At 41.3% G+C, this 24,314-nt stretch overlaps 1 protein-coding gene across 25 annotated transcripts in view; it reads right to left on the reverse strand.

The window, feature by feature from the left end:
• LOC122562121 (receptor-type tyrosine-protein phosphatase delta) overlaps positions 1-24,314 on the reverse strand; it is a 2,484,958-nt gene that overhangs the window by 119,530 nt on the left and 2,341,114 nt on the right. For all 25 annotated transcript variants that reach the window (XM_087996666.1, XM_087996678.1, XM_087996656.1 and 22 more), the window contains 2 exons: positions 12,809-13,021; positions 3,151-3,311 (listed from right to left, as the gene is read on the reverse strand). In XM_087996666.1, coding sequence (XP_087852792.1) covers positions 3,151-3,311; positions 12,809-13,021 — 374 coding nt within the window. The remainder of the gene's footprint in view (positions 1-3,150; positions 3,312-12,808; positions 13,022-24,314) is intronic.

Consider the following 24,314-nt stretch of genomic DNA (forward strand, 5'->3'; position numbering starts at 1 on the left):
AAAATAGACATACTCCCTCAAATACACAATCATATTTTTCCCAGACTTTATAGCAGTCTCTGTTACATTATAAAAACTGCCAGAGAAAGCAGTTAAAAAAAATGCATACTGTACAGAATGATAAATGAGAGAAACTAAAAAGTGTTCTGGATGGCAAGTCACATTACAATACTGCAGCTCCATAACTGCCAGGTCACATGGCCTTTCATTGCTGTCAGGAATTATTAGTTACGGGAACGATGGATAGAAACAATGCGTAATGGGGTCAGAGGAGAAAGCAGGAGATCAGCAGTTAATGATGTACAGTTAAAAGTAGGCAAGATGGGCTGAATGGTTGTAATACTGTGGGTGATTTTGTGTCCATTGTATGCAATGTGTATGTGTGCAGGTAAATGTGTGTGTGTTCAAGCTGTTCTCAGTGCTGAATTTAAGTGTTGCTTTCCTCATTCTTCAACGCTCCCCCAACCTTCCTTTCCACCACCTTTGCTTACCTGTCTGGTTTGCTGTCCCATTGTATTGCAACAGGAGATAAAAAAAAGAAAGGTTGGTATGTTAGCTTCCTACTCAGGCAGCAATAGCTATGGCAACATACTTGCTTCACTGCAGATGTCTCACTGGCAGGAAACATATTACTTAACATGCAAATTAGGAACTGACAGTTCATCAGTGCAGTTAATGCTTTCTAATAGCAGTATAATGAAGGACTAAAGGTCAGGCCAAGAAAACAGTAACACGCGTGCCTCAACAGAAATATATTTCAATTCTAATGTCACATTCACTTATGGCCAGCGTATACTGAAATGCCATACTTAATTATCTTTCTGGTGAAGGTGGTGATCGCACAATTTGCAATTGTTAAACATTCACCAGTCATCAAAGAACAAAGAACAGTACAGCACAGAAACAGGTCCTTCGGCCTGTGAAGACTGCGTAGATGCATGATACCTTTCTAAACTCAAACACTTTTGTCTAAACGCAGTCCGTGTCCCCATATTCATATATTTGTCAGGATGTTTCTTAAATGTTAGTATTAACTTTGCCTAATTGACCATGCTCATTCCCAATTTCAGGTCGAGAATAGCTCTTTCCCTAGTTTCAAAACATCATCCTGGACACACCCAAAGAATTCATCCACATCCAAGACTAAGTGAAATCTGGTCAATTTAGGGGAAGTTAAAATCAGAACAGTATTGCTGTTTTCATATTTTTCCATAATCTGTCTACATAGCTATCACCCACTGGCTGTTGGGAGGCCTGTAGTATAATAACATCAAAGTGATTTCACCCTTCCTACTCCTGAGCTCTACCCATATGGCCTCAATGGATGAGCCCTCCAAGGCGTCCTTCCTCAGGACAGCTGTGATATTCTCCCTCATCAGTAATGCAACTCTCCATCTCTGTTCCATCCCTCGCTACCACTCCTGAAACATTTATACTTTGGAATTAAGCTGCCAATCTTGTCCCTCTCTCAAACAAGTCTCAATAATAGCTACAATATTATTGTTATATTTCTTAATCCAAAGTATAAATTAATCTGCTTTACCTGTCATACTCTTCACATTAAAACAAATAAGCTTCAGACACCAGTCCTGCCATGTTCAATAACCTCTTCTTGTTTGTTCATCCTTTTAGATTTACTGGCTTTAATCTCAGACTCTTACTCAGTCATTTTACATACTAACTAAGTGCTCTGGTACCTGCCCCTGTCACACTAATTTAAACCCACCTGAGTGACACTAACCATCTTCTTGCCAGGACATTGGTATCTGTCTAGTTTAGGTGCAATCCATTCTTCTTGTACAGGTCCCACTTGATCCGGAAGACATCCATTTGGTCCAGATATCTGAAGCCCTCCCTCCTACACCAGCTCTTTAGCCATGTATTTACCTGTATTGCCTTCCTGTTTCCAGCTTCACTGGCACCTGGCACAGAAAGTAATGCCAAGATTACAACCATACAGGTTCTGCTATTAAACTTCCTACCTAACTCACTGATATCCTTTTGGAAGACTTGGTCTCTCTTTCTGCCTAGATTGTTGATGCCAATGTGGACCACAAGCTCTGGCTATTTACCAACCACCTTCAGATTATCCTGTGACGGTTCAGTCTTGGATGAAACTTGATATGTCAAACAAGACTATGCCTGGATTCACTGAATGTTTGCAGCACATAAAGAAACAACAGAGCCAATGTTAGGATTAGCAGCAATCCAGAATCTGCAAAAGCAAAGTTGTTCGATGCTAACCCATGCAAAGAAAAATGAGGATTGCAGAAGCTGGAGGTGGAAACATCTAAGAGCTTTTTTATTGCGGACTCCAGCTCACATGTGTCCATCAGGGAAAAGGAAGGCCATTCACTTGACAACTGTGGGATCATGTAGATTATTCCCCAAGTAATGGGTCAGCTCAGGGTCAGGGACAGCAAATCTGTCCATTTGCTGCTTCTGGCATCCAGTTGACTGAAGCAACATGAATCTGCTCGAGAGTTTCCTCATTTGATACTTCACATTAATTTACACATTAGGAGGATTAAATACTTCAGTCAGATGGATAGAACCTGTAGTGCCCCTATGATTAGCGACAGCAGCATTGGTAAAATGGAAACTCTTTATCTTGGCTGTGATATTAGTTTTCACTGCATGTTTTTACTAGATTCCTGAATAACAAAGGAGGAGAAAGTGAAGACTGCAGATGCTGGAGATCAGAGCTAAAAATGTGTTGCTGGAAAAGCGCAGCAGGTCAGGCAGCATCCAAGGAACAGGAGAATCGACGTTTTGGGCATAAGCCCTTCTTCAGTCACTAATGCATGAATACATTACCATAGTCTGTAGATCTTCAATGAGATTGTGAGAAACTAATTATTATTTCTTGGCTAATTACACTCTTTAAGGGAGATTGTAGCAAGAATTCTTCCGAAACTCTCTCCTGGTTCCAGCTATGTGTGATCTCAAATTACTGACATTAATAATGGAGGTATGTAATAACATTCCTGAACTGTTTGATGAGAAAATATAAACTACAGTTCAGTATATTGACAGGGTGGCAGCGTTGGTCACACCCTTAGTACATGACTCTTCACAAAGTGGTCCATCCCTGATTTCAATGCACTGATGACCATAATTTTTGCACTAAATCAGTACTCATTTTCTTACCTCTTGTACAGGAGGATAGCGATGACAATGCAGATGATGAACACAACAGCTAAGACAGGGCCAACTACCCATATCAATCCTTCTTCTTCATCTTTAATGGGTTGTGGATCAAGGTCCGCTGACAATACAGGGTCAGAGTATGGACTTGTTGCGTACATCATCTGGAACATGAGTGAGAAGACCATGGAAGATTAGTAGGAATGAGTGGAACTGCTTAATCAAAACTAGAAGGAACAACTGGAACTGTTTCTTTTTGGTTAATACAAGAGGAATTAAGGATTTGCATAACACATTTGGACTGGGAAATCAGCAGAGAGTTGTTACAATGTGGCACGTGAAAGTGACCATATTGGATTTCCCAAACACAGTGTACTTGGGAGTTAGGGACAACCGTATCATATAGCTATCCATGAATGAGTGATCTTTGTTGTGCTGTGGAGGGAATGTACATATTTCAGAAGATATCAATTCTGCCAGAGGCAGCTTAGTGTTGCTAAAGTAATGGACAACTGTGTACATGAAACATCCCGTGTTGATAAGATATTAGGGCTATGCAATTAAAATGCAAATCTCTGTCGCAGCGATGACTCGTGATACACAACTTGGATTTAAGGTACAAACAAAGTTCTCCATGGAGCAAATTGTTTATCCCCACTCATTCAACCTTCACATTGATAAAATTAAATACATCAGAATAAGAAAGTTGTTGGTGATTATGTTCTTCAGATTAGTTTAGAGCACAACAGCAGAAAAGTACTCATTACTGAGCTGTCAAGTCCAGACAATTGTATGTAGTGAATGCAAGCAGTCATTTCAAGGTCTTCAAATTGTCATTAGGAGGCCACCTCCACCAGTTCAAGTGAATTCTCCCTTATCCTGCTGTGCCATAGAAGCCACAAGATGTATCGAACAGCCTGGATCATTAACTGCCACTGAATAACATGTTTCCTTAATGTGTAGTTACTACACGTGAATGCATTGTCAAGACAGCCCATTAAAGAAAACGTTTTCCATTTGAAATGACCATTCCACTGGGCTGACTTAGCTGTATTGGTTCCTCAAATATCAGCTGGTGTGTGATAACAAATTATACTCAAAGGCAATGCTTGTTGAAGACTTTTTGCAGTGTTTGACTCCTCTAGCATAGCTTTCATTCTGAATTCCTAAATCTTACTCTTTAGAACCAGACCTTGTTGCTCATATTAGTGAATGGTGGAAATACTATCCAAAGATTGTGGATCAATCATTAATATATGCTACATGCAGGCTTTACTGTTGATAAAGGAATGATTTTAGAAAACTGCTTCAAAGGGAGTGATCAAAGCTCATAAGGAACCATGGATTAAAAATGTTTTGATAGCTTCAGAATAAGATACAATTTACATGGCGGAATTGCCTCAGAAGTGAATATGTACCAGGTACTCTTTTTAATTGGTGAGATCAGATGTTCACTCAATGCAGTACTGTCAGAACTACATGGCAGGCAGAGGCAGCAGCAATACTGCGGATATGGGCTCAGTCACTTTAGTTCAAGGCTTTTGAAGGCATCACACTAGCATATCAGCCCCCAGCCTTTGTAATGACAATCATATTACAAGTCAACAAAATACTTCTACAAGTACTTTTCAACAAGCACTGTATATACTTTACAAGAATCGTGCAGCATTGTAGATAATGAATACTCAGGTAGCCTTTAAGGGCACAGAAACTTGCAATGGCTATTACGTCACATTTGCTCTGGGTCAAAAACTCTTACCTATTTGAGGTCCTTACAGACTAATACGAACAAAGATGAATAACAGGCCATTCAGCCTTTCAAGCTTACTCCACCATTCAATAAGGTCATGGCTGATTTGATTTTGACCTTAACTCCTCATTCCAGCATATCCATAGAACACAGAACAGTACAGCACAGAACAGGCCTTCAGCCCATGATGTTGTGCTGACCACTGATCCTCATGTATGCACCCTCAAATTTCTGTGACCATATGTATGTCGAGGAGTCTCTTAAATGTCCCCAATGACCCTGCCTCCACAACTGCTACTGGCAACGCATTCCATGCTCTCACAACTCTCTGTGTAAAGAACCCGCCTCTGACATCCCCTCTATACTTTCCTCCAACCAGCTTAAAACTATGACCCCTCATGTTAGTCATTTCTGCCCTGGGAAATAGTCTCTGGCTATCGACTCTATCTATGCCTCTCATTATCTTGTATACCTCAATTAGGTCCCTCTTCTCCTCCTTTTCTCCGATGAAAAAAGTCCGAGCTCAGTCAACCTCTTTCTTATAATAGGGCAACCAGAACTGGACGCAGTATTCCAAGTTCGGTCTAACCAAAGTTTTATACAGCTGCAACAAGATTACACGACTCTTAAACTCAATACCCCTGTTAATGAAAGCCAAAACACCATATGCTTTCTTAACAACCCAGTCCACTTGGGTGGCCATTTTAAGGGATCTATGTACCTGCACCCCAAGATCCCTCTGTTCCTCCACACTACCAAGAATCCTATCCTTAATCCTGTACTCAGCTTTCAAATTCGACCTTACAAAATGCATCACCTCACATTTATCCAGGTTGAACGCCATCTGCCACCTCTCAGCTCATCTCTGCATCCTGTCAATGTCCCGCTGCAGCCTACAACAGTCCTCTATACTGTCAACGACACCTCCAACCTTTGTGTCATCTGCAAACTTGCTGACCCATCCTTCAATCCCCTCATCTAAGTCATTAATAAAAATTACAAACAAAAGAGGCCCAAGGACAGAGCCCTGTGGAACACCACTCACCACAGACTTCCAGGCAGAATATTTTCCTTCTACTACCACTCGCTGTCTTCTGTTGGCCAGCCAATTCTGTATCCAGGCAGCTATGTTCCCCTGAATCCCATTCCTCCTGACCTTCTGAATGAGCCGACCATGGGGAACCTTATCAAATGCCTTGCTAAAGTCCATATACACCACATCCACAGCTCGACCCTCATCAACTTTTCTAGTCACATCCTCAAAGAACTCGATAAGGTTTGTGAGGCATGACCTGCCCCTCACAAAGCCGTGTTGACTGCATTTAATCAATTCTGGATTAGTGGTGCTGGAAGAGCACAGTAGTTCAGGCAGCATCCAAGGAGCTTCGAAATCGACGTTTCGGGCAAAAGCCCTTCATCAGGAATAAAAGGCAAGCCATGCTCTTCCAGATGGTCATAAATCCAATCCCTCAGAATCCTTTCTAACACCTTGCAGACGACAGACATGAGACTTACTGGTCTGTAATTGCAGGGGATTTCCCTATTTCCTTTCTTGAAGAGAGGAATTACATTTGCCTCTCTCCAGTCCTCAGATACGATGCCAGTGGAGAGCAAGGATGAAAAGATCTTCGCAAGTGGCGAAGCAATTGCATTTCTCGTTTCCCAAAGCAGCCGAGGACAAATCTGGTCCGGGCCTGGCGACTTGTCAATCTTAATGTTTGACAAAATTTTCAGCACATCAGCTTCCTCTATCTCTATCCATTTCAGCATGCACACCTGCTCTTCAAAGGTTTCATTCACTACAAAGTTCGTTTCTTTCGTAAAGACAGAAGCAAAAAACTCATTTAGGGCTACCCTACCACCTCAGACTCCACACACAAATTCCCTATGCTATCCCTGATCGGGCTTACTCTTTCTTTGACCATTCTCTTATTCCTCACATAAGTGTAAAATGCCTTTGTGTTCTCCCTAATCCGTTCTGCCAAGCCTTTCTCGTGCCCCCTCCTGGCTCTCCTCAGACCATTTTTAAGCTCCTTCCTCGCCTGCCTGTAATCCTCTCGAGCTGAGCTTGAACCTACCTTCCTCCACCTTATGTAAGCTACCTTTTTCTTTTTGACGAGAAGCTCCACCGCTCTCGTCATCCAAGGTTCCTTTATCTTACCACTTCTTGCCTGTCTCAGAGGGACATATTTATTCATCACTTGCAACAACTGTTCCTTAAACAGTCTCCACATGTCTATAGTGCCTTTACCATGGAACAATTGCTCCCAATCCATGCTTCCTAACTCATGTCTAATCGCATCATAGTTTCCTCTTCCCCAATTAAATATCCTCCCACTTTGCCTAATCCTCTCCTTCTCCATAGCTATCTAGAATGTGAGGCAGTTGTGGTCACGATCACCAAAATGCTCTCCCACCACAAGATCTGATACCTGCCCCGGCTCATTGCCGAGCACCAAGTCTAGAATGGCCTCTCCCCTCGTCGGCTTGTCAACGTACTGAGTTAGGAAACCCTCCTGAACACACCTTACAAAAACAGCTCCATTCAAATCTTCTGCTCGAGGGAGGTTCCAATCAAGATTGGGAAAGTTAAAGTCACCCATTACAACAACCCTACTATGTCCACACTTTTCCAAAATCTGCCGACCTATGCTTTCTTCCATCTCCCTGCTGCTATTGGGGGGCCCGTAGAAAACCCCTAAAGAGGTGACTGCTCCCTTGCTGTTCCTAATTTCCACCCATACTGACTCGGTAGGCAGATCTTCCTCGACAATGGAAGCTTCTGTAGCTGTGATACCTTCTCTGATTAGTAGTGCTACACCCCCTCCTCTTTTTCCCCCCTCCCCATTCTTTTTAAATGCTCTAAACCCTGGAACATCCAGCAACCATTCCTGCCCCTGAGAAACCCATGTCTCTGTTATGGCCACAACATCATAGCACCAGGTATTGATCCAGCTCTAAGTTCATCACTTTTATTCCTGATACTCCTTGCGTTAAAGCAAACACACTCTAACTGATACCTTGGTTCCTTGCCAGGAAAATCCTTCCCACTAGCTGGTCTACCTCTTGCTACTGCCTCATCTGCATCAACTCTCATCTCTGGTATACAGCTCAGGTTCCCACCCCTCTGCCATACTAGTTTAAACCCTCTCGAACTACTCGAGCAAACCTTCCACCCAGGACATTGGTCCCCTTCCAGTTCAGGTGCAACCCATCTTTCTTGTACAGGTCCCACCTTCCCCAGAAGGCATCCCAATTATCTACATCTCTGAAGCCCTCCCTCCTACACCAGCTGCGCAGCCACGTATTAAGCTGCGCCCACTCCCTGCTCCTCGCCTCGCTATCTTGTGGCACCGGTAGTAAACTAGAGAACACTACTCTGTTCGTCCTGCTTTGCAGCTTCCATTCTAACTCCCTGAAATCACTTTTTATATCTTCGATCCTTTTCCTGGCTAAATCATTAGTGCTGAAAATGTGTTGCTGGAAAAGCGCAGCAGGTCAGGCAGCATCCAAGGAACAGGAGAATCGACGTTTCAGGCATAAGCCCTTCTTCAGGAATGAGGAAAGTGTGTCCAGCTGGCTAAGATAAAAGGTAGGGAGGAGGAACTTGGGGGAGGGGCATTGGAATTGCGATAGGTGGAGGGAGGTCAAGTTGAGGGTGATAGGCCGGAGTGGGGTGGGGGCGGAGAGGTCAGGAAGAAGATTGCAGGTTAGGAAGGCGGTGCTGAGTTCGAGGGATTTGACTGAGACAAGGTGGGGGGAGGGGAAATGAGGAAACTGGAGAAATCTGAGTTCATCCCTTGTGGTTGGAGGGTTCCCAGGCAGAAGATGAGGCGCTCTTCCTCCAACTGTCGTGTTGCCATGGTCTGGCGATGGAGGAGTCCAAGGTGGAGTGGGAGGGAGAGTTAAAGTGTTGGGCTTCAGGGTGGTTGGGTTGGTTGGTCCGGGTGTCCCAGAGGTGTTCTCTGAAACGTTCCGCAAGTAGGTGGCCTGTCTCACATTTTCAGCTCTGATCTCCAGCATCTGCAGTCCTCACTTTCTCCTATATCATTAGTGCCAATATGTAACAAGATTTCTGGCTGTTCGCCCTCCCCTTTTAGAACCTTATACACCCGATCGGAGACGTCCCGGACCCTGGCACCAGGGAGGCAACATACCTTCCGGGAATCCCGATCCTGACCACAAAATCTCCTGTCGATTCCCCCAACTATCGAGTCCCCTACCATGAGTACTTTTCTATTCTGCCCCCTTCCCTTTGCCTCAGTGTCAGGCTCAGTGCCAGAGAACTGACTGCTATGGCTTTCCTCTGGTAGGTCATCCCCCCAGCAGTATCCAAAACGGTATACTTATTGCTAAGAGGAATGGCCACAGGGGATCTCTGCACTGTCTGACTGTCCCCTTTCCTCCCCCTAACTGTAACCCATCTATCCTTGTCCTGAGCCTTAGGAGTGACCAACTCCCGGTAACTCCTCTCAATTACCCCCTCAGCCTCCCGAATGATCCGTAGTTCATCCAGCTCCAGCTCCAATTCCCTAACACGGTTTTCAAGGAGCTGGAGTTGGGTGCACTTCCCACAGACGTGGCCAGCGGAGACCTGTGCCATGTCTTCCACCTGCCACATTCTGCAGGAGGAGCAAGCAACTGCCCTAACATCCATACCCGGCTTATCTGACTCCCACTCAGTACTAAAGTAGAAAGCTTAGTAGAAAGATTATCCCTGATAATCTTTCTACTAAGCTTTCTACTTTAGTACTGAGTGGGTGTTCAGATAAGCCGGGTATGGATGTTAGGGCAGTTGCTTGCTCCTCCTTGCTTATCCCTGATAATCTTTCATCCCCTTGTTATTAGGAACTAAATGATAATGACAAATTACAGTTATAGGAATGAGAAAATCCAGTTATAATGTCTTCCCCTGATAAATAGGGAGCTACTACAGTCAAAGTATTTTGGGAGTGATTTATTACTCTGAGTCGATGTACTGACCTGCTGAAATATAAAAGTGAATGGGATTTAACTAGGGTTATTTATTTGTGGGATGTGGCTGCCGCTGGCAAGGCTGGCATTTATTGACCATACCCAATTACCCTCTTGGAGGTGGTGTTGTGCAGCCTTCTAGAACTGCTGCAGTCCTTGCAGTATAGGCACACCCAGATTGATATTTGGAAGGAGTCTCAGGAGTATGACTGAGAAGGAAGAGTGATACATTTTCAAGTCAGGAGGGACTGTGACTTGGAGGGGATCTTGCAGGAGGTGGTTGTGCCAGATGCCCTTGTCCTTCTTGGCAGGAAATGATCATGATACCCAGAAGGTCATGGTATAGGCAACTGGCCTCTGTGCAGTTTTGCCTTGCCCATGGCTGATTGTTTCTCGCAGCAATTCCATATGACTGAGTTGTTTACCTGCCATCCACATTGCAGTCTGCAACAATCACACACAAGCCAGAAGGGGTAAGAATCAGAAATTTCCTTTGTTAAAGGGCATTAGTGACCCAGTTGAGACTTATTGCAACAACCAAATACTTTTTTGATTACCATTACCAAGCTAGGGTTTTGTTCTAGATTGCTTCATGAACTGAAATAGAAGTAAAACACATGTTTCCAGATCTTTCACCTCAGTCCCTAGATAACCCATTCGTTAACATAGCTATTGATGTTGGGAAACCTAGATCACTTCTGCTTATTATTAAGACAGGACCTTCCAATAGTACCAAATTTTATGCTTGTGAGTATAATGGAAATCCTTGATTGGTGTTGTGAAAGACCAATCTGTAGACAGCACAAGTGTTAGTGATAGTTAAGTGGCCAAGTACCAATTTTGAGTTGATTTATAACAGGTATTGGTGAAGGTTGTGAGATACCAATGGGTGCGATATTAGATTACTTACAGTATGGAAACAGGCCCTTTGCCCAACAAGTCCACACTGCCCCGCTGAAGCGCAACCCACCCATACCCCTACATCTACCCCTTACCTAACACTACGGGCAATTTAGCATGGCCAATTCACCTGACCTGCACATCTTTGGACTGTGGGAGGAAACCGGAGCACCCGGAGGAAACCCACACAGACATGGGGAGAATGTGCAAACTCCACACAGTCAATCGCCTGAGGCGGGAATTGAACCCGGGTCTCTGGCGCTGTGAGGCAGCAGTGCTAACCACTGTGCCACCATGCCGCCATATCTTCTTCCTGAGGCTTGAGCAATGTAATTGTCACCTGATCAGCCTTGATTCTGAGTAGATCTTAAGACGAAAGGAAGGTTCACTCAGCTGCATCCCAAGATCTTCTTGCTACTTGATAAATCAAGTTTGGATCTTGATGTGGTCAAGGTTTGTAACGTAATGCTCAAATAGATTACATCTGATGATGCACTAAACATGGGACAGATATTACTTGCACAAATTTTGAAGGCACTGATGGAACAGTCAACAGTTGTGCACTTAAGTCTGATAAGATTGTGTCAATTCTAAGTTGGTTTAGACTATATCTTCCTTTAAGAATGCAACAGTTAAACAATTTACAAACCTATTTCCATTCTAAATCCTAATATCGTAGAATATCATAGAATTCCTAGAGTTGGAAACAGGTGATTTGGCCTAACAAGAGCACACTGACCTTCTGAAGCGTAACTCACCCAGACCCATTTCCCCTGCTCTATTACTCTTCATTTACTCCTGACTAATGCCCTCACCAACACATCCCTTTAACACTATGGACAGTTTAGCATGGTCCATTCACCTAACCTGCACATTTGGACTGTGGGAGGAAACCCATGCAGACATGGAGAGAAAGTGCAAACACCACACAGGCAGTCACCCGAGGCTGGAATTGAACCTGGGTCCCTGGCACTGTGAGGCCACAGTGCAAACCAGTGAGCTACCATGCTGCCATAGTTTACTTAATAGCTTAATAAAATTTACTTGTACATTTCCAAGGCTCAAATAAAATGAGTAAACACAGACAGAAAAATGGCAATGATTCACATAATATATACAATGATTACATATTTAGAGGCATGCTGGGTAAAAAAAATCCATCAATCTGTTATCCAAGACGGTTGAGATAAAACCAGCGTAATTGAGAGGGCTGCAAGCAGAAAGGAGGAAGATCACCATCCAGGTATAAATCTACTTTTAAGAGAACATTGTGGCAAATACATTTTCTTTGAGAATACAAGCAATTCTTTAGCAAGTCAAGTTGGAATGAATAATGAACAACACTCAAATGATACTTCAATAATTCTAAGTAACAAAAAAAAAATTGGATAATCCAAATGTTTAATGGTTTAAGGAGATCATAGTTATCAAATTTAATGCTTCACTTATTTGGTTTGTTTAATTTTAGGCAAAAGTCAGCATCAAGGTTAAGTTGATGTGGTAATCCAAACCTCATGGAGATGCATCAGAGAACTGCATCATTTTAATGCATTTTGTGCCATGATTAGTATATCAGTTTACCTCTGTTCTGCCGGAAGGATTAGCTTGATTCTTTTCCACATAGCAGATCAGAGTAAACAACCAGCTCAGAAAGTTAGAAGTGCAGGATGACAGCCTGCAATAGGTCATTCAAAATGCTTAAGTAGATACATTATCATTACTCTACTCTTGAAATTTCAACGTTCTAAAGAATTCAAGACAATGTTAAACAAGTTAGCACATTTGCTTACGTCCCTTACCTATTAGGGCATCAATTAATTGTGAGATGTTTTAAGCCCAACATAATTATCTTTGTCATAAATAAATTATATTTGATAGTGTCTGGAATTAATAATTTTGAATCCTATGAGGTTTAATAGAATTAAGACCAGTGATCATGTGAGTTCATGAATTAGGAGCAGGAATAGACTATTTGGCTTCTCGAACCTACACTGCACTTTGAAAAGACCCAAACTAAATGACTTGAATCAAACTTACAGATTCTGGGCTGTCAAGAACCGCTAAAATAAAGAAAACATATTCTTGGCCACTTTGAAGGCGCTTGTTTTCAAATCCGTTGTAAAAGAGCCGATCACCGAGGGTAAATTCGTTGGGCAGAACCTCAAAGTGGGCTGCAATATATGGCTTAAGAGCATCTGCATGTCTCCTTAGACGGATGCTTCTTCGTTTTCTTGTAATTTCTCTCAATAACTGGAAAAGAAAAGAAAATAATTGCTTTAATTTCTTGAACTGAAGATCAAAATTCATACACTATAGGACCAGATGTGCCTGTTTCCATGCTGAACAGAGCTCTGAGTATTTCTTTGTTTAATATTGGTTGGCATCAATCATACCAACAAAATGAATCAAAATTCCAAATCTCTGGTGAGCACTGGGGAATCAGCATACTTCGTAATTGCTGCCCTAGGAATCATGCAAAAATGCATCAATAGGCCGACATTAAACATAATTGTACAAATTTACAAAACCACTCTAAGATGTGCAGAAACAGTTTACGGGTCAATTGGGTGGGTATTTTGAAAGGCTGAGATGTATTGAGATTGAATTGTCAGCATTCACCATCACCGCCACTCTGAAACGGACCACAGCTTCAGTGTATTGGGTATGCACAGATCAACAGAAGAATACTGAGACTGTTCAATCACCAATGGCTCAAACCCTCGGTATCCCACAGCTCCAGTCAGAGGCTCTTTGACCATCACTGGGAATGTCAACATTCCTATTTGAACATCACTGTGAGAAATAATGTAAAAAGTCACACCTTGTTCAACTGGGCGTGGGGGGGAACGGACCAGGATTTTAATAATAATGGAATCAAGAGGATTTGGAGAACAATGCAATTGATTTTGAAAAGATTATTTGGTCATTTTGGCACACTGTTAAATGCTTAATCAGGTGATTTTTAAAAGCTAGATTTTAAAGTCATTTTCCAGTGTTTTTCTGAATAGGTCAGTTTTTCCCTTCACCGCCACATGTATGTCTCAATATTTAATTTGTTCAGTGTAAAAAACTTTTATTTTCTATTTTCAAATAGATTCCAGTTTAGGTATCTGTGAATACCATCGACGTGACTGGCTGCTTGGTCAGTTGGATTGTGTCACTACACCTTTATGCTGGGAATGCTCAGGAAAACTTGTGGCAAACACAATTTATATGCTCACTGAAATGCAATTCATGAGTTCAATCTTTAGAGTTAAAATGGACAATAAATATTTGTGGCATACATCACAAGTGCAACTGTATCTGCACAGATAGATCTTGTGCTATATTTGTGTTGGTATTGTACACTGTTCAATATTTATTTCCGCTCTTTCGAGGTCAAACTTCTATCATATACAAGGGATTGGGTGACTGGTACAGCACAGTGGTTAGCACTGCTGCCTCACAGCCCCAGAGACCCAGGTTCAATTCCTGCCTCAGGCAACTGTCTGTGTGGAGTTTGCACATTCTCACCGTGTCTGTGTGGGTTTCCTCTGGGTGCTCTGGTTTCCTCTCACAGTCCAAAAAAATGTGTGCAGGTTAGGTGAATTGGCCATGCTAAATTGCCTGTAGTGTTAGGTGAAGGGGTAAATGTAGGGGAATGGGTCTCGGTCAGTTGCTCTTCGGAAGGTTGGTGTGGACTTGTTGAGCCGAAGGGCCTATTTCCACACTGTAAGCAATCTAATCTGGTACACATGGGAGATTTCATGCCACACCCCATAGGGTATACTGTCTTCACAGATACAATTAATATAGAATAAACAATTTGATGTGAACATCAGTTTTGTGCATTATTCTCACTGTTGACACAACTGAAAATGTTCAATGAGATGTGACAATGGTTTTAATGATATAATAATTCAGAATTGTCAGGGAGGAGATAGTGAACGTTGATGAAATTCACTGGTCAGCTGACTTTTGACAGAGTCTTCCACAGCATTTCCTGATTTACTAAGTCAAAAGCCTCAGTCAGTTTGATGAAGGCCATGTAGAGTGGTTGGTATTCTTCCTGGCATTTTGCTTGGAGTTGCTGAGCAGTAAAAATCATGTCTATGGTTGGAAGTCACACTGGCTTTCAGGAAGGATTTCCTCAAAGACTGGAAGAAGCATCTGATGAGGATTCGTGCAATGGTCTTCCCAGTAATGGAGAGTAGGGAAATTCCTCATTAGTTCCACAGTCCACTTTGTCTACTTTCTTGAAAATAGTGGTGAACGCAGAATTCCTGAGATGAGCAAAGAGCTATTTCTTCTTTGTCCCAGCTTTTCAGGAATAGCTGATAGAGATGACCAGGTGAGCTCTGCTTCTCCAATTTGAAAATTCCCATTAGAATTCCCTTCTTTCCTGTGGCTTTTCCCTTTTTCATGTTTCTAATAACAGTTTCAACTTTTGCCATACTAGCCAAGAATTTAAGACCAGTTTTAATGGAGAATTTCCTCAAATTTGACTTTGTTAATGATTGCTTCATTAAGTTCTTTAAAGTGTTTTCTCGATTGGAGGCTGATGTTTTCTGTGTCTTTCAAAATCTTTACTCTGCACAGGTTTAAGGCCAAAGTTGTTGGGTCCGTATATTGACTTAGTGACACTGAAGAAACCCCAGGCGTCGGCATGGAGTTGCAACTGCTTAGCGTTCTCAGTCCACAGTTTCCCTCGTTCTTCAACAGTGTTTGCTGTTGATGAGTCCTCCTCTCTGCTTCATTGGCAATACTGTTTTGTCAGGCATAGAGAGTTTTGACGGCAAGAAGTCAGCGATGGTCCTCACCGATGTTAACATGACAGAATTATTTGAGGTCAGGGTAGGGATCCAGCAGAGATTGCAAACTGTCCTCGTCCACACACTCTTCTCCATTTTCATCGCCATCATTCTTCATCTTGTCATGAACAATTTTCCCAGTGGTGTGGACATTGTCTACAGGATGGATGGAGAACGTTTCAAAATCAACCTGTTGAAATCCAGGAATAAAAAGTGACACTGACCCTGCTTGTGGAATTTCAGTAAGTGGATGACAACATCATCTCTGCACTCTCAGAAAAGAACTTCAAGTCTTGCTCATGCTTTTGCAGAAGGGTACAGAACAGTGGCCTCAGCCTCAAACTCAAGAAGACTCAATCAAATCCTTTACCAACTGCAGCCAGGTCAAGGTCAAGTCCATCCCTCCATTAAGATCAATGGAGAAATCCTCTCAAATGTGGAACATTTCACCTAGCTGGGAAGCTATTCCTTAACGAAGGCTGACATTTATGTACTGATTCAACACCTCATCCAATCTGCAAGCATCACCTTCTGGTGGCTCAGGATGAGAGTCGTCCAGATCAGAGCACAGTAACATCTGTGCTGATACCAAGATTCTTGCGTCAAAGCCATTCTTCCTTCTGGCTCTTCTACACGGCTCCGAAATGTGGAATATGTACAGACACCACCTCAAGTGCCTTGAGAACCACCATCAATGTTTGAGATGGATTCTTGGCATCATCTGGGGGGACAGGCATACTAATATTGCATCTTTGAAGCAGCTAAATAGCACTAGCATCAAGGCCACAAATATCTGAAACTAACTCCAATGAGGTAGCCACATGTTTAGGATGTCTGAGTTCTGACTGCCGAAGCAAATCTTCTTTGTGCAGCTCAAGGAAGGCGCTTGAACGAGAGGAGGTCAGAAGAAGCACATTAAAGATTCCCTCAAGGCATCGCTCAAGAAATGCAACATAGACATCAATGCATGGGAGATCTTCATTCAAAACAAACCAACTTGGAGGGAGCTCATGCACGAAGGGACACAATTCTTTCAGAATACCTACTGGCAAGACAAAGAAAGAAAAGGAACCAGAGGAAGGAATACCAAATAGTTTCAAGGCCAAGCACCACTTCCAACTCCCAGAAAACCTGCCAAATGTGTGGTTGGGCTCATCAGCCACACAAGGACACAAGAACTCTTGAAAACATGGAATTTCCTAGATGGTCAGTCATATTTGTTTGTGAGTGATGAAGAATTCAGAATTACTTTCAAGCAACCTTTCTTGGCCTGAGAGAAGAACTTTGTAAATATAAATCATTTAGTTACTGGCCTTCCGCAATGTCTTCAGTGTATTATACATCTTGTTTTGCTGTTTGAAAAAATTCTTCACTATAACTTGCAGCTCAACCTGCTTCCTAACATTACTGTTTCTGGATATCCTACAGGTGGCAGTGTGTTGGAAGTCACATTGAAATAGGAGAAATACATGTTTATGAGCCCACTGATTCTTTGTGGGCCATGTTACGACACACCTCCATGGCAGATGGGACACTGACCTCTGATGCTCGAGCCCAACAATAGGTACAATAATTTACAGTGGCACGGTGGCACAGTGGTTAGCACTGCTGCCTCACAGTGCCTGAGACCCGGGTTCAATTCCCGCCTCAGGCGACTGACTGTGCGGAGTTTGCAGGTTCTCCCCGTGTCTGCGTGGGTTTCCTCCGGGTGCTCCGGTTTCCTCCCATAGTCCAAAGATGTGCAGGTCAGGTGAATTGGCCATGCTAAATTGCCCGTAGTGTTAGGTAAGGGGTAAATGTAGGGGTATGGGTGGGTTGCGCTTCGGCGGGGCGGTGTGGACTTGTTGGGCCGAAGGGCCTGTTTCCACACTGTAAGTAATCTAATCTAATTGCTACATGACAAGAGCCATGAAAAGAAATTTTTCAAAGCTGAATAAAATTATTGTGGGAAGCTTCTTTCTCCATGTCATAATCAGGGCTATACCTTCACTGCAGACCAGTAAATTCTGATCATTGTTGTTATCTGGAAATCATTGCTGGTGGTAGTTATAAACAGACATCTAATATTGTTATGGAACATGATTTGTCTCCCCCTATCTTTTGATTAATTTAGTCCCAAGAACGATATCTAACTCCTTTTTGAAAATAAACATTCCATGTATTGGCCTAACTATATTTTCAGAGAATTCCACATGCTCACTAGTCTCTGACTGAGGAAATTTCTCTTCAGCCCAATTCTAAATGGTCTACCTTGGATGCTTAGACTGTGACCCCTGGTGCTGGATGTCCTGGTCATTGAGAATATCCTTCCTCCCACAGTCTCGAGTCCTGTTAGAATCTTTTGGATTTCTATGAAATCCCTCCTCATTCTTCAAAACTCCATGAAATACAGCCCTAACCAATTTAGTCTCTCTTCATACGTCCGAATCAGGCTGGTAAACTTGTGTTGCTGTCCTCCTATAGCCAGAACACCTTTCCTCAGATAATGAGACCAAAACTGCTCGTAATACTTCAGGTTTGGGCCTCACTGAAGCCCTGTACAAATGCAACAAGACAGTCAATATACTACTTGCCTTCTTCAATGCTTGCTGTACCTGCATGATTACTTTCAGTGATTGGTGTACAAGGATACCCAGGTCTCGTTGCACCTCCTCCTTTGCAAATCTCTCACCAAATCCTGCCTCTATTTCTGACTAATTCTACTTCTGGTGGTTCAAGAAATGGAACAAGGCAAAATCCAGTTAAGACTATTTGAATTTAGTGTTGAGTTTAAACACACACTATTTTCTGTGCAGGGAGGGCCGTAGCCCAAAATGTGTAACTAACTTTTTCTTGAGACACAAATGCTCATAAAAGAGGAATAAGAGTTGGGGAAATCATCAAGCCACCAAGTTATTACCAAGTTATAGAAACATGGAAACAGGGAAAATAGGTGCAGGAGTTGGCCATTTGGCCCTTCAAACCTGTACCACCATTCATGGCTGATCATGCAATGTCAGTACCTCACTCCCGCTTTCTCTCCATACCACTTGATCCCTTTAGTCACAAGGCCACATTCAGCTCCTTCTTGAACATATCTAACAAACTGGCTCAAACAGCTTTTTGTTGTAGAAAATTCCACAGATTCGCAACTCTGAGTGAAGAAATCCTTCCTCATCTCAGTTCTGAATGGCTTACCCCTTATTCTTAAACTGTCAGCCCCAGTTCTGGACTTCCCCAACATCAGGAACTTTCTTCTCACATCTAGACTGTCCAATCCCATCAAGATTTTATATGTTTCTCTGAAATCCCCCTTTATTCTTTTAAATTGCAGTGTGTACAAGCCCAGTTGTTCCAGCCTTTCTTCATATGTCAGTCCTGCCATCTCTGGAATCAGTCTGGTGAACCTTTGCTGGACTTCCTCAATAGCAAGAATGTCCTTCCTTAGACCAGGAGATGAAAACTGCACACAGCACTCGAGGTGTGACCCCATCAAGGCCCTGTACAACTGCAGCAAGACATCCCTACTCTGATACTCAAATCCTCTCACAATGAAGGCCAGCATGCCATTATCTTTCCTAACTGCCTGCTGCATCTACATGCCAACCGTCAGGATGGGGTCTGAGGACCTATGAAGATTTGAGAGCCTAACACTGAACAACTAGGACAAAATCCTAAAGAATCACAATGAACTTTATAACCAGCCTGCCTTAATATTTGGTAGCCTCCCTATCCATCTCCAAAGTGAAACTAACACACAGCTGGCTAGCCCTTGATGGAAGATTCGGTAACATGGGGCATCTTTTCCTCAGAGGTGGGAGTGGTGAGCTAGGAAAATTTTCAAATCCGTGCATCCACTTTGAGAGCAGAAGTTTGTCTGTAGTGTCTGTGTGACACTACATCTGCAAGGAGACTTGAATACAACATCAAGGCTGAAACAGCCACTGTTGCATTGTTAGAAATGCTGTCTTTTGGATACATCTCTTATGGTATAGCAACATAAAGTCTGAGAGATCAACAACCCAATGTGCCCACACCAGTCAAAAACAATCACTTAACTGTTCTAATTTCATTTTCCAGTATTTGTCCATAGACCTTTGAGCCTTAGCATTGCAAGTTTACATCTAAATATAATTTTATGAGCATTTCTACCTCTACCACCCTTACATGCACTGAGTTCTATATTCCCACCAACCCTCTGGATGAAAAGGTTTTTCTGCACATGTCCTCTAAACCTTCTGCCATGCCCCCACCACACACCCCCACCCCCCACCCCACAATCCAGCCTTTTATGTGGACATAAAAGATTCCACAGCACAACAACAGCGGTGTCCTTGATATCCTGCCCACTCATCACTCAATCTCACTGTGGGGGAGGTGATGGCTCACTGTTATTATCACTGGACTGTTAATCCAGAGGTTCATGTAATGTTCTGGTGATTCAAGTCTGAATCCCACCATGGCAGATGGTGCAATTTGAATTCAATCAAAATCTGGAATTAAGAGTTTAATGATTACCATGAAACTGTTATCAATTGGTGGGAAAAAAAAACTATCTGGTTCACTAATGTTCTGAGGAATGTCACTGAATTGCAACTGCATTCTGGGCAATTAGGGATGGGCACTAAATGCTGGCCGAGCCAGTGAAGCCCTGATCCCATGAATGAATAAAACAAAAATCAGCTCCAAAGAAACAAAGATCACATGCTTACTTCCTCATTGTGACTTGTCGAATCTTAATTTACACAAACTGCTGCCTACATTTCATATACTGTAATAGTCAATACACATTATGATGTATTGATTTTTTAATCTTTTTTTAGATATTCTAAAGACATTAAATAAGCTATATATATATATTCGTCTTTGTTCTTCCTTAGTTATTTATGTGCTTGCATTTGTTTACTTATTTATACATTTTTACTTCATCATTTTCACAAAAATACCTGTATATTGATGAATACCTTTGTCAAAATAGGAGAATGAAGAATTTTATAAAAAACAAGTTTATCACTAACATCATAGAGTGTCTTCTATAGAACATTTCTACAGTGCTAATAATCAGAGCAAATAGAACAAAATGATTAAATTATCAGTATTAATCAACAGAAGCTGTGCACATTTACTGAAGGAGTTCCCTGCTCTGACAGCCCCCCTCCCCACTGCCTATAACCGAACAGTAGAACTGTTCTGCTATCGAAAGAGCTGAGCACAAAACTCAAACAAATGATCTGAATGCTTAATAAATTGCTGTTTTAATCCCCAAGTATTTACCCACCAGCTCAACAATACCTATTGATTTATAAATGTGAAAATCATCACTGCCAGTCTGCACATAATTTTGGACTTAATAACACTTTTATTTAGGAAAAAGACATAGTTTGTTGCTAAGTAACAGAACATACAATCAAAGACTCTAAAGCACTGTACAAATTGTCTGGACTGATAGATGAGTCTGGGATTTGAGACCTGCATTTCACACTGATTTGATTGGTGAGGAATGATCTTACAATTTATAATTCTGCTGATTATTCATTACTTCCAAATATTTGCATCTTGTTTTGCAAGGCAACAGAGTTTTACTTTAGTTTATTCTACAAGTAAACCATTGCAAGGTGACAATGTGTTTACTTCACATCTGTCTGCAGATGTTTCAAATTTTAAAACTTCCTTCAGGTTGATATCCTCACATGGTTTTATTATTTCTCTATTTATGTATCAAACATATTTTTATTATTCTGTATTGGAATAAAAATATTTATGGGAGCCTGGTTCTAAATTGGAGCTATGGCCACATCTGTGGTTTCTATTCTAACGCATGCCCTCAAACTCTGAGTGCCCAGTATTCTTCATTGAAATCAATGAATACTTCTTTGTAGCTCAAACACACAAAAAAATCTAAAGTAGTTTATGTACTTAAATGGAGTATGCATTCCAATTAATTATCACAGTATATTAATTGTTACAATTTTGCTGGCGTCTTTTGAGGGAGGCTTGTTGATCTTATTTGCCACAGCATTAAGTAGAATATGGATAGCCTCAAACAATATCACCTACTTGACTTTGGTTCACTCACAAAAAACCTAGCAATTTAGCATAACTGATGCTTGCGTGACAGGGAATAAAGAGGGATGAATCTTGCTGGACCATAGGATGGAATGCAGCAAGGTACCATCTATCATAACCTTCCCAACAACCTGGCATACTTTGACTCACTGTAATCTTCTTTCAATGAGAGCTGACTCAGAATTTGTGTTCTACCTCCCCTTCTCTCCTCATGACTGAAGTAAATTAGCCAGACCCAACAAATATACAAATGAAACACAGAAATTAAGAAGAAAGATTTGATCTATTTTAACCAAAAATAAATCATAATTAATTCAGAAAGGCAATTAATATTTCTTTAAAGTTGCAAGTCGAACGAGCCATCAAAGTATTTTAAAAAATCAAAATCAAAACAGCAATGTTATAATAAAACAACGAACGGGAAAAGCTGGAAAGGTTTTTGCTATATAATAGGATGGAATGCATTCCTGCCAGAAAAAAGGAAGATGGGATATGATCTAAGTCTACCAAGTGATAAAAGCAGGCATCAGCACGTTATATAATTTACATTGATTAAAGAAGAGGAGTCAAATATAACTAGATTCATACAGGAAGAGATGAGAAACCTTGCCCCATGATTGAAAGCACGAGAATGATATATTGCAGACTGTCATGAAATTGCAGATGGATCAAAATAAATCAATTATTTATCCTAAAAGCCTGTGGTCAAATCCCAGATTTAAATACTGAGGCTGAAACAATTAGTGAACACAAGTACCATTTCAACAGCACACATTGCAAAGAAACTCAATGAATTTTTTTTTATCAGACACATGGACAAGAATCTTCATAAAACCTAAGGAGGAAATGTGTGAAGCTCTAGTAAATATAATTAGTTGGGCCAGAAATGGATGTGTTAAATAGCTGAGTTTGTTTGATGATGCCTACAACGTGGGTTCAATCTCCCTTTTGGCGATTGATAGCTTATGTCTTGCCCAATGCTTGATCTGGACTGATGCCCATCAAGCTACTTGAGCTTATAGAGCCTCATGGACTACAGCTGATTACGAGCATCAGAACCAGAACGACTAAGCATCATAAGGAACGCTATCCAGGTATTTAAAATAAAAGAGCATGGCCAAAAGTTACTGATCAGTCATTCATCATTAAGATTCATAATGGAATGACCTGTCAAACTTTATGCAGGATGCTTTTGACACTTATTTGAACAAGGCAAATGCCTTAAAGAATGATAAGGTCTGCCTCATTCAGAAGGTTTTGATAAAGTTCCGCATGTAAAACTATTAAAAGGGTTAAAAGTGGATGAAACTAATGACAAATTAGATGAATGGAATGAAAACTGGCATGATTAAATAAAATCAAAACTGATAACAAACAGAGAAAACTCCACCCAGGAAAAATGATTGGAATAATTCTGAAAACATCTATTCTAAGTGACCCCACTGCTCTCAATATTTCTGTATAATAGAGAGGGGGTTGATGATAACACCATAATGTTTGCTGATGACATCCGGCTGTATGGCAGTGTGACAATTACAAGTGTGTGATCAGCATTCACGAGTATCTATCAATTAAACAGATGGGCTGTAGAATGGCAGTCAAACCATAACTTAGACAAATGTGAAGTAGTGTACACTGAAATGTGAAACAGCGAGCAGATAGACAAAAGAGTTCCCATTAGTAATGGAAGAGGAGGAAATCATTCAAGTCTGATTATTTGTCATTTACTGAAAATCTCTAGTCATTATGGAGTGGTCATGAATAAAAATAATCAAATCGTAGATGACAGCAAAAAAGCATTTGATAAGAAGCCAAAATAAGTAATTATAACCTGTTATAGGTCATTGATAAGGAAACAATGTGCATAATGTATTCCAGCCTACCATCATAACAGCAAGGGCATAATGGCGAACGCTCTAAATCATCATGTAGGGCTTGCTGATTTTAAGTTATTTTCATTTTAGTGGAAAGAAAATTGAGAGGGCCCATGATCCAAATCTATGAAATGCTGAGTGGTATTGATGATTTTTTAAATGGTCTATTGAGAGTAGGCACAGAAGTAGGAAGACAGATGTTTATAGTTAACAATCCACAATGTGACTGGAGATTGGAGGAAGCTATTTGTCCCTGTAGTAATGAATATGTAGAATAATTTTCCAGCAAAAGCAGTCGGTACTATTTTGATTAACTCTTTCAAAAGCGAGTGGATAAATACATGATTGAGTGAAGCATAAGCTGGGATGATTAAATACTCAATCAAACACAAAAGACTCGATTTTAAAGCTGATTATAACTCTTTATCATGAAGTGCCACTACCACTGCTAAGAGGTGGTTGATTGAAGAAAAATGGACTAATGGTTGCAATGCTATTGGAAATTTTATGTGCCGGGTGTAACAGAAAAGGGTTGCACAAGTGGTATGTGAAAAGATGCATTTTCTATAAAGTTGAATAACTGTCTTTGAAAATCAGAGACCTATCCTTTGGAAATTAAGTTGATATAGTAAGTGTACAATAGAATCAATTTGATATAGTTATGAAATGAGCAAGCCTGATGAACAGAACACACATGTTGATCTTGCAGCTTTTTTTTGTATGAAATAAACACCCAACCATGATATTTTCTAAACAGGTAATTGCAAACAGGATAATTATATGTCCTATGAAACACCATAGTTTGGTCTTGTTGGAAAGATTGGGAATATGACT

The sequence above is a fragment of the Chiloscyllium plagiosum genome, unplaced genomic scaffold (assembly GCF_037043375.1).
Source record: "Chiloscyllium plagiosum isolate Xiang-an unplaced genomic scaffold, Cpla_swu_hap1 HiC_scaffold_2, whole genome shotgun sequence".
NCBI classification, from domain to species: domain Eukaryota; kingdom Metazoa; phylum Chordata; class Chondrichthyes; order Orectolobiformes; family Hemiscylliidae; genus Chiloscyllium; species Chiloscyllium plagiosum.